The following is a 15,845-nucleotide window of genomic DNA, read 5'->3' on the forward strand; positions in this document are numbered from 1 at the left end:
CATATATGTGGGATGGTAAACCATCCCAGGAAGCTTGGTAAGGTAGAGCAGGTCTGAGACCCCCAGAGACTCGGTGAGATGGTAGTCACCTCCCCACGTTTGTGAGGTAATCCAAAACAGAGTTCTCTGTGCTAATGAGGTACCTAGAGGCCCCGAGGGTTTAGCCAATAAGCTCCCCTCCCAGACATTCATCCCTGCAAAAGGTATTTAATCTCTGGGTCCACCCTGAGAAGTTGGTGTATATCCATTTTCCACGACGAACAGTTTGGAAACAAGGACCCTTTCATCAAGATCTGCCATGGGGAGCATTGAGAAGTCCTTTGACTACAGAGCTGCAGTTAAAGTCTCCGGCAGAGGCCAACAACCTACGGACAATTGCCTCTGAGCTAAGCCCGAGCTCCCATTTCCCCAAACCTGCAGGCTAGAGGCTGTCCTCAGCCTGCGGACGCCTACATGTCCAGGAGTTTGGGAGCCTCTGATCCTGGCCTCATTGAAGGCCTGTGGACCCCTGCTTCTTTCTGATCCTTTGCTCCTGACTCCTCTGTGCTGCACCCCAGGGATGACTGGGTGCCCAGGGATCTGAGAACCCCAGCTTTGACTTCGTTTTTCCAACTCCCAGAACAGCCCAACACCCGCTGGCAATGGTATGGGATAAGCGCAGTCAAGTTCCCCGCATTTTGCCTCCCAAAAGGTCATGCCCTGCGGCCGGGGCAGAACTTGGATCCACACATATACATTCATATTACACATGTGTGTGTACATATATGTGTGTGTATACATATATATATTCATATGTATACATATATATTCACAGGGATTTAGATTAGACATAAAGAACTTCTGATATCATTAAGAGACACTGGAATTAAATTATATATGTCAGAGGAGCAAGCTGTGTCACCTGCTGAAACCAGTGGTTTGTATTTCAATAGAAATACAATGGCGTTTCCCATGTAGGTTCAATCATTTTAGTAGCTAGGATCATGGATACAGCACATAGGTAAAGCACATCCTTTGTATTCATGAGACCCTGGGTTCCATCCCTGACAATAACAACAAAATAGATGAGCAAGGCGTGGTGGTGCAATGTACAATCTCCAAATGCAGAGGGAGAGGCAGGAAGACCAACACAGGTTCAAAGTGAGCATGGTGTAGGCTATCCAGAGCTACATGGGTGTATAGTCAGGCCCTTGGCAAGCCTAAATATATAAACAAATTATATTGTAAAAAATTATATATGTGAGAAAATTATATATGTGAAAAAAACAAGATGAAACAAATCGGCTTTATAAGTAATGTTGTTGAACCAAACAGATCCAAAATATTATTCATGCCCAACAATGTAATTCATATGGAAATGACTAAGATGTCTCACAGTGTTTTCTATATTGCTTTTCAAATGGAAGGTGGGTTGTTTAGCAGACCCTATTTCAAGTGAGCTGGTCTTAAATGTCCAATGACCGTATGATACAGTACAAGGCCAGAATCACAAATGGGCCTGGGAGTGTATGGTTGTAGAGCATGTGTTTCATATGTGTGAACCCTTAGGTTTCATCTCAGCATGCATGTGGTATATGCGCGCGCGCGCACACACACACACACACACACACACACACACACACACACAAGCTTCAGTACCAACTTACTAGATATGGAGTCAGCTAGGGGACACATGTCTGCATGGTGGTTTGAATGAGAATTGCCTCCATAGGTTCATATATTTGAATACTTAGTCACCAGGGAGTGTGCTGTTTGAGAAGGATTAGGAGGTGTGGCCTGGAGGTTTCCAAAGCCTATGCCAGGTCCAGTCTATTTGCCTCTCTTGGCCACCAGATCAGGATGTAGCTCTCAGTTGTTCCACTGCCTATGGGCCTACTGCCACTCCCCACTATGGTGATAATAGAACTAAACCTCTGGAACTGTAAGCAAGCCTGGAATGAAATGTTTTCTCTTATAATAGTTGCTGTGGCTGTGGTGTCTCTTCACAGCAATGTAGCTCTGACAGTCTGTGAGGGTGTTTCTAGAAAGGGTTAATTGAGAGAAGATTCACTCTGGATATGGGTGATTCTCTAGAGGAACAGAACCATAGGATGGAGTGAACACACACACACACACACACACACACGAACTATCAAGTCAGCTTTAAAAGAGCAACAGCAGCAGACTCATACCTGAGTGCTGAGAACCCTGCAGTTACTTGGTCCTTAAGGCTAGTACCTCAGTAGCCCCAATCTGGCATTGGAAGCTGGGAAGTTTCCTGAAGAGCCACTGGTCCCTAGTCAACAACAGAAGTTTGGAGATGTTGACTCTGGTATCAGTGAAGCAAGCAACAAGAGGATAGATCAACCACTAGTGAGAGAGAGGCTGAGCAAGCAAAAGGAGAGGCACTCTTCTGCCTAGATGATTTTTCTGAGCTGCTGTCTAAAGGTCTCACTCACAACTAGGGCAGGGTCTTCCTGAAAGTTTCACTCACAACTAGGGCAGGTCTTCCCATATCAATCAAGGCAGCCGGGACCCTCTGTTAAGTCTTCCTACTCAAGTAATTCTAATTTATTGCAAGTTGTCATTAAAATAACCATGATACCCCTGTATGGTCCAGGCTAGCTTAGTGACTAGTGCATTGAAGAGGCTCAGGAAATACTGTTTTCTAAGCATGAAAGAACATCACTCAAGGAAGAACTTGTGACATGGAGTGAGCTTGATCCTGGCATCTCCATGTTTCTCTCAAGACTTCTGAGTTTATATCCATCCACTTTGGTATTTACATAAACCATAAGATGAACCAAATGAGAGAAGTGGCATACTTTTCAAGTGTCTTGGGAAGGAAACCCTCCCCACACCCCATCCCTTAAGAGTGCCACCGAGGGGGCTAGAGAGTTGACTCGGTGGTTAAGAGTACTTGGTGCTCTTGCAGAGGACCTGGGTTCAATTCCCAGCACCCACATAATGGCTCACAACCATCTGATCTAGGAGATCCAATGGTCTTCTTCTGACCTCTGTGCCACTAGGGGCACACATGCTACACACACGTGGATGCAGACAAACACTCATCACATAAGATAAGTCTAAAACGGAAAAACAAAAACAAAAACAAAACCAGAAACAGAGCATGGTGCTTTTATCCCAGAATGCAGTAAGGCAGAGGCAGGAGGATGTCTGGGAGTTAGAGGCCAGCCCATTCTCTATAGGGAAAGCCAGTACTACTTAAGAAAAGAAAAGAAAAGAAAAGAAAAGAAAAGAAAAGAAAAGAAAAGAAAAGAAAAGAAAAGAAAAGAAAAGGAAAGGAAAGGAAAGGAAAGGAAAGGAAAGGAAAGAAAAGAAAAGAAAAGAAAAGAAAAGAAAAGAAAAGAAGAGAAAAGAAAAGAAGAGAAAAGAAAAGAAAAGAAAAGAAGAGAAAAGAAGAAAAAGATAGGCTCACAGCCAAAAGAGATAAGAACCTCACAGAAGGTCGCTGGAAATTTCTTCCTGTTTCTTCACTAGAGATTGAAATCATAACAAATAGTTATTCCTTAGAAGTGATTTTTTAAAATGTACTTGTTTATTTTCTGTGCATGGATGTTTTGTCTGCATCTATGTCTGTGAAACACGCACATTCCGGGTACCTGAGAAAGCCAGAAGAGAGCGTGGAAGCCCTGAAATAGACAATCATGAGCTACCATGGGTGGGTGCTGGAAACTGAGCCTGGTCTCCTACAAGAGCAGCCAGCTTGCAGCTTCTGAGTCATCTCTCCAGGCCCAGAAATGATTTGCCAAGGTTTTGCCCAAGGTAATGATTTGCCCAAGCTGACCCTGGAATCCTGGGCTTGAGCTACCCTCTGCCTCAGGCCCCTGGGGGGACTTGTGGGATCTGTGTTTTGTGTTGCTGTTTTGGAGTACTGGGGACTGAAGGCACTGGACAGGGCCTGCACGTGTCAGACAAACACATTCTACCATCTTCAGTAGTTTTTTTTTTTTTTTTAATTTATTATATGTAAGTACACTGTAGCTGTCTTTTTTTTTTTTTTTTTTTTTTAAATTTTTTTTTTAAAAATTTTTTTTTTTATTATATGTAAGTACACTGTAGCTGTCTTTTTTTTTTTTTTTTAAGTTTTGTTTATTTATTATATGTAAGTACACTGTAGCTGTCTTCAGACACTCCAGAAGAGGGAGTCAGATCTTGTTACGGATGGTTATGAGCCACCATGTGGTTGCTGGGATTTGAACTCCGGACCTTCGGAAGAGCAATCGGGTGCTCTTACCCACTGAGCCATCTCACCAGCCCCTTCAGTAGCTTTTTACTTTTAAAAAGTTGTCTAGGGCTGGAGAGATGGCTCAGCAGTTAAGAGCACTGACTGCTCTTCCAGAGGTCCTGAGTTCAAATCTCAGCAACCACATGGTGGTTTACAACCATCTGTTATGAGATTTGATGCCCTCTTCTGGTGTGTCTGAAGACAGGTACAGTGTACTTATATATAATAAATAAATAAATCTTTAAAAAAAATATAAAAAATAAAAAGTTGTCTAAAAACCATTAATTACATGTAAATGTGTCTTTGTGTGTGGAAACGTGCATGGGTGGGAACAGGTACATCTCTGGGTACATGTGCTTAGGAGTCCAAAAGAGGGTGTCAGATCTCCTGGCTGGCACTGGAGTTGTAGGTGGATAGGAGCTGTCTAGGGTCCACACTGCAAGCGCGGTAAGCATGGTTTGTGCTATCTTTCCTTCCCACCCACCCCTCTTTTACTATTACTGTCATTTAAGCTCATTTTGCTACTTTATTTTTATCCCTCGTATTTGTGTGTCTGTGAGAGTGTATCTGAAACATATGCTGGGGTTACAGGTGTCTGTGAGCCACCTGTAAGCTTCTTGTGTGTGGGGATTCTCAGTAGGGTTCTCTGTGCAGCCCTGGCTGTCCTGGAACTCGCTCTGTAGATCAGGCTAGCCTCCAACTTAATAAAGATCCGTCTAGCCTCTGCCTCCTAAGTGCAGGGATTAAAGGCATGCACCACCACTGCTGGGCTAGCAGGAAGCACTCTTAAGTCCCAAGCCATCTTTCCAGGCCCTTCTTTTTATTTTAATTTTTTGTTTTTTTTTAATTTATTAATCATTTTATTTGTTTATATTTCAAATATTATCCCCCTTCCTTGTCTCCCCTCAATGAACCCCCCTCCCCTCACCCTCCCCTTTGCCTCTAAGAGGGTGCTCACCCCACTAGCATCCCCCTTCTCTGGGACATCAACCCTTCTTTTTATTTTTATTTTATGTGTGTGGGTTCTTTGCCTCTGTGCATATGTACATATACATGTCTGCATGTCTGGTGCCATGGACCTCCTAGAACTGGAGTTACAGACAGCTCTGAGCTGCGATGTGGATGCTGGGAACTGAACCCTGGTCTTCCAGAAGAGCAGCCAGTGCTCTTAACCACTGAGCCACCTCTTCAGCCCCCTTCTTTTTATTTTTAAGATTTCACTAAATTGGGCTGAAGAGATGGCTCAGTGGTTAAGAGCTGCTCTTAACTGAGGTCTCTTAACTGACTGCTTTTCCAGAGGTCCTGAGTTCAAATCCCAGCAACCACATGGTAGCTCACAACCATATGTAATGAGATCTGATACCTTCTGGTGTGTCTGAAGACAGCTGCAGTGTATTTACATATAATAAATAAATAATTTATTTTAAAAAAAATATTTCACAAAATTGAAAGCCTGGGCATGAATTCACACTGTAGTCCAGGCAAGCCTTGAACTGTGATCCTCCTGTCTCAACTTCCCAAGTAGTTGGGATTCTAGGCCTGCATTGGATTCTCTAACTATAACTTCAGATAACAAGGATGGGAGGGGATCAAGGTGAATCACAGACTAACCCAGTTGGAGAGATGTATTAGACCCAGAACATTCCCCAGAATAATTCAACATGGAATCACTGGGACTTCAGCCTCTAACAAGGAAGATCTCAGAGCTGTGTGTCACTACATTCCTGATTGCAATTCGAGAGAGATATGGGACTGACAGGGAGAGGCCAAGCAAGGAGGGTGTCTGATGGTAGATGGAGGAGAGGTGGGGAGGGTACTTTACCTCACCTCAAACCCGAGCAGCAAAGGACAGCAGCAGGAGGAAAGAGCTGAGTAGCTGAGCCAGTCCACAAATACAGAAAAGGGACGTGCCTGCCTGCCTCCCCACGCATACCAAACACGCGCCCCCACACAATGGCACTCACTTCTCTCTGATGACTTGGCACAGCCTCCTGACAGTTTACAACACCCGCGCGTGTACACACACACACACACACACACACACACACATCATCATCCACCACCCACTCTGAGCAGGACCCCAGAGCTGCAGGCTTTGCAGCCTACCAGCTGCAGGCCCTGCTCGCCCTCCCTCTCCTTTAGGGCTGGGTTTTTCCAGCCGGAACCTCGCTCCCTCTACTGCAATCTCTGGAAACTGGTGTCTGACGCGGCTGCTCCCGCCTATTATTTATTTATTTCTTCTTTTCTTCCTGCTGAGACCCTCCTGTCAGAAGGAGAGCCGCAGTCCGGAGAGAGAGAAAGGCAGAAGCTACAGGGGGAGCTGGGAGCAAAAAGGAGGTGGAGAGAGACTCCCATACACCCTCCCTGCTTTCCACAGAGGACCATGAGCAGCGGGCAAGAGGCCAGGAGAGATGAGGGAGACTCCAGGAAAGACCAGGAAGCCTCGCTTCGGGACCGAGCCCACCTGAGCCAGCAGCGCCGACTCAAACAGGCCACCCAGTTCTTGCACAAGGACTCGGCTGACCTGCTGCCCCTGGACAGCCTTAAGAGGCTCGGCACCTCTAAAGACCTGGTAAGGACCCTGACCCTTTCTCTCCTCTTCTTCATATCCTGTGTTTGGGGTGCAGGTCTAAAGGGCAGAGCCTCAATCTTCAAATTTCTTTCTCCTGTTGAGATGGGAGAGATGTTTCTGCCAACTTGCAGCACTCCCCCCCCAACCCTCCCCAGATTCTTCATCGGGAATGTTTTATTGGCCTGGTGGCAGTGAGGGTCTCTGGGCTCATAACTCAGCTTCCACCGTTTTTCCCCCTTAGGGTCCAAGGCTATCCTGGGGGTAGTGGAGAGTTATGTTGTTTACTGGAGCCTAGAGGACCGGGGATTCCCATGGAATGGGCACATAAGGACAATAAGGCCTAGAGGATCGGTCACCCCCGGGTTATGACTCCTACTTCTAGATTCCTTCAAAGCTGCCCACGAATTTGCTTCATTCCCCAGACCTGCCCCCACTTTTGCCCTTTCCCCCCATCATCCACTTACGGAGGATCTCCTGGGCAGTCAGGGGTCCATATGGCTCTGACACAGTGTCTGTGTCCTTATGTCCTTTCCTCCCAAACCACTGCAGCAATTCTGGCCCCCAGAGGGAACAGGCCCAGGGTGACAACGAGGAGGTTAGGGTCAGCGTGCAGTCTTTGCCCTCAGGGATATAATAGTTAAGAGCATGGGCTTTGGAGCCACCTTGCTTGGGACCAAATTCTGGCTGTAATTTGGAAAGTTGTCTCTGTGCCATGTTATCTCCGTCTGTTAGAAAGGAATAAAGTTGCCAGCCTCCACCTGGTAAAGAGGTCACCAAGGCGTCCACATCCTTAGCACTGTGACAGTGCCTAGCTAATAGAAACGTTAGGGAGATGATTGGGAACGCTTCTAGCTATGGGTCCTTTTAGCTTTTGAGTTGCTGTGGATTCTGGAGGGTCTGGAGAATACAGAATTCCATCCTGTGGGAGCCGCTTCTTCTTGGGGGTAAATGCATCCTCTGTTGCTTGGACTGACCTGGCTCTACCTTCTGTCCTACTCCAGGTCTGGATTTTCTCTTCAGGAATCCCCTAGTCCTGTGTCTCAGCAGCCCAGAGAACACAGGAGACAGTTGAGGAATAGGAAGGGGTGGGGTAGCAGGTTCTTTGGTGTCCCAGGGACTGGGCCTTGTGCATCTCCATACAGTCCTACAGCTGTCTTGCCCAGAAGTTGCCCTGTGGACACTACTACCTCAGAGTGACAAGCTCAGCCTTTTGATGCCAGGTTTCTCACCTCTCTCCTTTGCCGTACCACCTGCACCACGATCTGCAGCAGGTAGTGCCTATGACTTAGGGCATGAAGAAGCAACCTTCTAGGAGCCCCTCTTCACGATTGGGGTAGCCCTGACACACACTTCCCACAGTGAGGAGCCTGGAGTCACTGTGGGAAGAAGGGCCTGGGAACTGTTTGGGTCCCAAGCTGGCTTTCCCAGAACAGCAACTCGCTGCCAGGGTCTCCTGAGGCCAAGGGTAGACAAACAATCCCAGGCTCCCAGGGTCAGGTGGAGGAGTGTGTGGAGCTTGGGAGGCTACAGCCATTCTCCAGGAGACTTTAATTTTTTCAGAGTCTCACTAGGTAGCCCTGGTGGCCTGACTCTGCTACATAGCCCAGGCTGGCTTACAACAGTGCCTTTTGAGTTTATAAACAACAGAATTAACTATACTTTAATTTTGAGCTAGGACTATGTAGCGCAGGCTGGCTTGCCCTTTGTGGTGATCCTCCTGCCTCCCCACTGCTGCATGCTGTGAATATAGGAGTGTGCTACCATACAAGACTAAAACCAACCATTTTATTTTGTGTCTTTTTCCTTTTTATTTTTAGTACTGATGAGACTTAGGTCCATGTGCATGCTAGGCACAATTCTCTTTGATTGAACCACTCCAACCCCCAAGCCACAGAGCCTCCCTCTTTATGCTGAACTAGGCCCTGGGACAGAAAGATGAGCAAGGCAGATCTGACTTGAAGGCCCTTCCAGGCTGCGGGGGGGGGGGGGGGGGGGGGGGGGGGGGGGGGGGGGGGGGGGGGGGCGAAATCCAAAAATAACATCTGTGAGAATCAAGACCGAATGAGCTACAAGGGGGGAGAATGACGGAGGGCAGAATAACCCAGGGGCCAGTTCTGCAGGTGGAGTGAGAGGCAGAAGCAAGGCCCTTCTACTCAATAGAGTATAGGGGACTACGCATACAGATTAGTGAGAACTGGGAGGAGGGGTTTCCAGGAGAGGTGAGCAAGGGTAGAGGCTGGGGTGGAACAGAATCTTCCCTGCACAAGCGGCCTAACGCCACTAGAGTATGAGAGCAGTGTGGTGGACAATCCAGGTTGTCTAGGGATCAGTTCAGAAAATACAGAACTGGATGGAGCCGCTCACACCTTTACTCCCAGCACTTGGGAGGGAAAAGAAAGCAGATCTCTCTGGTCCACATATTGAATTCCCATAGTCAAGGATACATAGAGAAACCCTGTCTCAAAAAAAGAAAACAAGCAAACAAACAAACAAAAAAAACCAAACAAACAAAGGAGAGGGTCCGGAGAGACAGTTCAGTGGTTAAGAGCATTGATTGCTCTTCCAGAAGACCTGGGTTCAATTCTCAGAGCCCACATGGCAGCTCACAACTGTCTGTAACTCCAAGATCTGACACCTTCAGATTTAATTTAATGAGATTGCAAAACAGCAATGCTCATTAAAAAAAAAACAAACAAGCAAACAAACAATAACAATAAAAAACAAAAGTAGGCTGCCACTATACTGGTGTGTGTGTGTGTGTGTGTGTGTGTGTGTGTGTGTGTGTGTATGTGTGTAACGTATTTTATACAGGAGAATAGCACTTAACAATTTGTTTTCAAGATAGGTTCATACTATGTAGCTCTGGCTACATGCCATGTAGACCAGGCTGGCCTTGAACTCACAAAGATCCACCAGTGTCTTCCTCCTTAGTTCTGTATGTGCCACCACATCCACAACAGTTACTTTTTTTTTTTAAGGTAGTCTAGGATGGCCTTGAACTCAAGGCTATTCTGCTTCAACCTTCTGAACACTGGAAATGTATAGGTATACACCACCAAATCTGGCTTGTAAAGTTGTGTTTACATTTTACTTAAGCATTTCTCAAATTTGAATGTGTAGGAGTCTTATTGAAACAAGATTAGGGATTAGGCTGGGCTTAATGGCATACACCTTTAATCCTAGATTTTGGGAGGAAGAGGAAGGTGGATCTCTGTGAGTTCAAGGCCAGCTTGGACTACAGAGAAAGCTCCAGGTCAGCCACAGTTACATAGTAAGACCCTGTCGGGTGATGATTGCACACGCCTTTAATCCTAGCACCTAGCACTTGTGAGGCAGAGGCAGGAGGATCTCTGAGTTTGAGTCCAACCTGGTCTGACTGAGTTCCAGAACTACCGGGGCTACACAGAGAAATCCTGTCTTAAAAAAACAAAAATAAGACCAAACCAAAACCAAATCAAATCACACCAAACAAACAAACAAACAAACAAATCAAATAACCAAACCAAACCTAGACAGGGCTGGGAGAGCAGCTACTCAGTAGAGCATTTGCCAGGTATATGCAGGCTCCTGGGTTTACCCCCTAGCACCAGAAAACAACAAAACAAACAAAATTCTAGATGCTGGCCTGAGACTCTGCATTTCAAATAGGCTTTATCTTGTCATTAAAGCTGGATCGATAGCTCAGAGGTTACACTTCCAGAGGACACAGATTTTATTCCTAGTACATACTGGCATCTCACAATCATTTGTAACTCCAGGTCTAGGATATCTGATGCCCTCTTCATGGGCCTCAGAAATGCATATAGGCAACACACACACAGACATACCCACCCCTTAAGATCTTAATTACACTCATATATAAATTCTGTGTGTGTTGACTTGAGGACCACACTGTGAGTAGCAGGGCTTTAGCTAAGTCGGTGTAGAAAGACAAGTCTTGGAGGCAGGCTTCTGTGAGAGGGGGAAGGTGTCCAGTGGCCCAGGAGAATTGTGGGAGTCTAGATACAGGAGGTGTCCTTACAAAGAAAGGAAGCCAAGCTGGTACAGTACAGGATGGATGAGGGCAGCTGCAGATGAGAGGCCAAGGCTAATCGTTCATTATTCTAGCCTGAACACTTTTTTTTTTCCGGGGGTGGTGGTGGTGGTGGTGGTGGTGGTGGTGGTGGTGGTGGTGTGGTCAAGATAGGGTCTCTCTGTATAGACCTGGCACTTGTTCTGTAGACCAGCCTGGACTTGTACTCCCAGAGATCTGCTTGCCTCTGCTTCTCTAGTGCTTCGGATTAAAGTCATGTGCCACCACTGTCTGGCTCATCTTTTGCAATCATTATTTTAAAATATTTTTTTTGAGACACTTGGGCCCTGTTGGCCTCAAACTTGCCATGTAGCTGAGGATGACCTTGAACTCCTGATCTTCCTTCCTCCAACTGGCAAGTGCTGGGATGGCAGGCCTGTGCTACCATGCAAGAACTGTCATCACACTGGAGCTAGTTATGCACCTCTGGGCAGGTGCTGGGGATTGAAGCCAGGTCCTCTAGAAAAGCAGTCAGTGCTCTTAACTTCTGAACCAACTGTCGTCTCTCCGCTACTTTCTTACTGCTCCTGTCTGGGGTGGAGCTGGGGCAAGCATTCCGTGGTTTGCAAGGTTTAAGATGGGGAAGCAAGCGGCCTGTACCCCGGGCTTAGACTGCTTTCACTGTTTTGTGATGGAGCCAGCAGCCACACAGTGTGATCCAAAGACGCCTGGTGGAGGGAAACCAGAGGCGGCTTCAGGGGGAGTCTCCCCTGCTGCAGGCCCTGATCCGTGGCCATGACAGCAGCAGGACCAGTGCGACACAGTTTCCAGCTCTGCTTGTCAACTGCAAGGTAAGAAGTCTCCCAGTGCACTTTTGACTGTCACTTACCTGCTGAGCCTGCTCACTGCATAAGCGCTCCCTTCTGCTGGGCTGTCAAGAGATGGAGAGAAGGCGTTTCTCTCCTTTTCCGGACCAGCATCTACTTTTCTGTCTGTCTTCTCTGTGTACTGCCAGATGCCCACACCAGTGTAGTACTATGCCCCCAATGCTTTTATCAAACTATATTTAAATGTACCTTTTCTGTACTGCACACATTGGAAAGGTACGCACGTGTACAAAAGGCTCATGTTCCAAGGTGAAGAAAAGTCTCAGGCTATGTATGTTTGTGATGTCATGTGCCTGTGTGTACATGTGTGCTTGCAGTGGCCAAAAGAGGCTCTTGTATCCTCTGGCATTATGAGCTACTCAACCCAGGGACTGAACTCAGGTACTCTTGAAGAGTGGCAGATGTTCTTAACCACTGAGTCATCTCTGTGGCCCCGGCTTCCTCATTTCTAGAGCCACTGGAGCACCCACTTACTGGTGGGCAATCCCAGTAAATGCCCACTGCCTCTTTGCCCAGAAATCTTATGTCCTAATCTCCAATCATCCCTTGTCCACATTCTTATTTTTTTAAGACCCAACTCAGATGCTGCCTCCTCCTTGAGCTTTTCTCTGTCCAGCGAGAACAACTCCCTGTCCCCCCACGCATGCTATTCATGGTCCTTTTACAGACCTTACAATGGAGTGAAATCACACTTCATCTCCAACACTGCCAAGGAACGTCACTCATTGAAGTATCTACTAACTGTTCACCTTACATAGTGGATGCTCAATAAATGTCTGGAACAGGAACACTAATTTTTGTGTGTGTATCTAGGTGTTCACCTTGATGCTTGTCAATATCCTGACCTTGTCTTCCCATTTCCATTCTTGGCCACCCAAGTCTGAGTGTCCACAGAAGGGTTTGTCATTTTAGCCCTCTCCTCAGATTGCAGCTCTTTGACTAGAAGGCCTCGAGATTCCTCTAAACAAGTACCTCTGGCCCAGAGCTTTCTCAATGGACTCACCATGTGGAAATGTGGAGTATGATTTCCTTGACTGGTTTCTGGGAAAGTCAGTTTCACTTCTGAAAAGTGAGAGTTCCAGCCCAGCCTCCTCCTGGGAGCCTTATTAACTCATCGCAATCCTTTCTTAGTGCCAGGACCAGATGCTTCGAGTGGTCGTGGACACAGGGACCCAGCACAACCAGATATCTGCGGGATGCCTCAGGCGCCTGGGGTAAGAGCCACGGCCTAAGCCAGCGAAGTGGACAGCGGCTCCTCCCCTCCCCCACCCTCTTTTTGTTTTTTTTGATAGAGGGTTTCCCTGTGTAGCCTATGTTGGCCTCAAATTCAACAACCTTTTGCCTCAGCCTCCTGCGTGTGGGCTTGTGTTGACATTACAGGCCATACTGGCTTTGGGGGTATGTTTTCTTTTTGGGGGTGATATCTTCAAAACTATCTATTGAAGACGGCTGCCGGTGGGCCTGTCTGTAAACCTAGCATCTGGGGGTAAAGAACTAGGGATGCACGGTCAGCCTTGGCTACCTAAGGTATCAGAGACAGCCTAGGCTCCACCAGACTGTTTCAAAAACCACAGCCTCCCCCCACCAACCCAAACAAATCCAACAACCGAGAGTGAACCTGACGGCACAAACTATATCTCAGCACAGCTATTATGTCGTCTTTAACTGGGGGAGGTCGGTCGGGCAGCTCTGGACGCAGCTGAGCCTTACCTGGCTCAAGGACCGGAAAGACAGCCTAGATCAGTACTAGCTTTTTGTTTGTTTTCTCTGTGTAATAGCTCTGGACTCATTTTGTAGACAGGGCTGGCTTCCAACTCACAGATCTGTCTCTGCTTCCCAAGTGCTGGGATTAAAGGCCCGCACCACTACACCTGGTTTTGTTTGTTTTGGTTACATTGGCTTTTTAACTTGGGGTTGTGGGAGAGGGGCTGGAACTGGAGACTATTGTGGCTATAACCCTTGCTTTCATTTCTAACCACAGGTTAGGAAAGAGGGTCCCAAAAGCCCCTGGTGGGGATCTGGCACCTGAACCACCAAGTCAGGTAGAACAGCTGGAGTTAGAGCTGGGGCAGGAGACTGTGGCATGCTCAGCTCAGGTGGTGGGTAAGTCCTCTCACCTCTTCTACCTCTCTTCTGAGTGGTTTCGGCTCCTGGCAGCGCATGCTTCCAGGACTAGCAGACTATTACCCATTCTGCTGATCTCAGCTGTGGGGGTGGAGGGTGGTGGACCGGACCAGAGAGGGGCGAGTGGTCAGAGGAGGGCGGCAATGGTATTACAGCCAACCTTGTTTTCCAATGGTTCCTGCAGATGTGGACAGCCCTGAATTCTGCCTGGGACTGCAGACCCTGCTGTCCCTCAAGGTAAGACTTGGGCCTGACCCAAAATGCTAGGACAGGGTGGAAGCCCGGACCAGGCTGGCAAGACAGAGCGGTGTTAAAAACTCGAAACTTGCTTAATTATCCCCAAAAGGAAAACGAAATGGGTTCCCTCCCTGAAGGGGCAGGGGCATGGGAGCAGCGGGAGGCAGAAAGAAGGGAGCAGGTGTGAGCTGGCAGGGAGGTGACCACACATCCGCGGTCCCCACGGCAGTGCTGCATTGACCTGGACCGTGGAGTGCTTCGGCTGAAATCCCCCTTCTTGGAGCTGCCCTTCCTGCCTCTGTACCAAGAACCTGGCCAGTGACCACTGTCTCAGCCAGTCCCTAGGGCGACACCGTCCGTGCCTTAGGGAAGAATGTGTGGCGTGGGTATTACCTGAGCAGGGTATCTGGGGACCACTGCATTAATTTCTTTTCTCACCACCCTGAGCCCGCAGTCGGCCACCTCCCTCTCTGCTTCTCCATCGCTGCCCTCTGCCCTAGGAATTCCTACCCAGAGTTATCTGTGACTCTGGGGTCCTGGCTTCCCCATTCTCTCTTATCCCTTCCCAAGTGCACCACCAAGTCACTTACAGAAAAGGACCTCCAGCAAATGGGCTCTAGGCTTCACCCTGGCTGTAGAGGTCAAAGTTACCTGCTGCCTGCACCAGCCTGAAGCCCACCCCAAGCTGGCCCTCCTGACACATGCCCCTTTGATCCTGTACCCATCTGCTTACAGCTGGGTGGGGGCGACAAGTAAGTAGGACTTGGTTTAGAAGGCACAGTCCCTGAGCTGTGGCCTGTGGTCAGTACCCTTTCGGGGTGGCAGATGTCTGGGTGTCTTTCTGACCGGACAGACTCTCAAATCGTGGCTAGGGAGGGGAAGAGAGACAATGATATATCTAACCCAAACCAGGGAACTGGGTCCCTTACATGGGAACTAAACACAAAGCAGACCAAAGAGGAACCAGCACACCAAGTGTCACTTTCTTCACTTCAAAGAGGCTCTGGGTGTGGGGTTCCTGGTCTCAATCCTAACCCCCCCTCACTGCAGTGCTTTGAGACAAGCTTCCTCCCAGTCTGCCTCCCACTGCTCCATTAGTGGCAGACCAGCCCAGGGCAGGCCCTAAGCCTGCTTCTGCATTTGAATAAACATGGTTTCTATCTGTGGGTGCTCTGCCTTGGTCTCTCCCTCCTTACCTCCCGGGGCTCACAGTACGGTTGCCCTCAGGCGCATAGGGGACCCAAGCTGGAACCCAGGCCTGTACACTTTACACTGTTATACATGCAGTTATAACAAGTAAGTGTTACCTCCGCTGTGGGGTAAATACTGGGCTCTGACATTCTCCATGTTCCTTTACTCTATTCATTTAGTTCAAAAGCCCCGAGGGCTGGGGAGACGGCTTAGTGGGTTGGAGCATTTACCATGAAAGCCCGAGCCTGAATCTGAGACTTTACACCCAGCTCACACCTGTCTGTCTGTCACTCCAGGTCCAGGGCTTCGACACCCTTATACAGGCAACACACACACACTCACACCTGTCTGTCTGTAACTCCAGGTCCAGGGCTTCGACACCCTTATACAGGCAACACACACACACTCACACCTGTCTGTCTGTAACTCCAGGTCCAGGGCTTTGACCCTTACACAGTCATAAATACAGGCAACACACACACACACACACACACACACACACACACACACACACCTGTCTGTCTGTAACTCTAGTTCCAGGGCTTCGACACCCTTACACAGTCATAAATACAGGCAACACACACACACACACAC

General features: G+C 48.0%; 1 protein-coding gene across 2 annotated transcripts in view; it reads left to right on the forward strand.

The window, feature by feature from the left end:
• Positions 1–6,267: 6,267 nt before the first annotated feature.
• Nrip2 (nuclear receptor interacting protein 2) overlaps positions 6,268–15,845 on the forward strand; it is a 16,202-nt gene continuing 6,624 nt past the window's right edge. The window contains exons 1-6 of one of the 2 annotated variants that reach the window (XM_021191566.2): positions 6,268–6,800; positions 11,514–11,663; positions 12,831–12,913; positions 13,681–13,802; positions 14,008–14,060; positions 14,290–15,319. In XM_021191566.2, coding sequence (XP_021047225.1) covers positions 6,612–6,800; positions 11,514–11,663; positions 12,831–12,913; positions 13,681–13,802; positions 14,008–14,060; positions 14,290–14,382 — 690 coding nt within the window. In that variant the 5' untranslated portion in view covers positions 6,268–6,611 and the 3' untranslated portion in view covers positions 14,383–15,319. Of the gene's footprint in view, positions 6,801–11,513; positions 11,664–12,830; positions 12,914–13,680; positions 13,803–14,007; positions 14,061–14,289; positions 15,320–15,845 lie in introns of those variants that run through there. The other variant, XM_029535356.1, reaches the window with a different exon arrangement.

The sequence above is a fragment of the Mus pahari genome, chromosome 2 (genome assembly GCF_900095145.1).
Source record: "Mus pahari chromosome 2, PAHARI_EIJ_v1.1, whole genome shotgun sequence".
NCBI classification, from domain to species: Eukaryota; Metazoa; Chordata; class Mammalia; order Rodentia; family Muridae; genus Mus; species Mus pahari.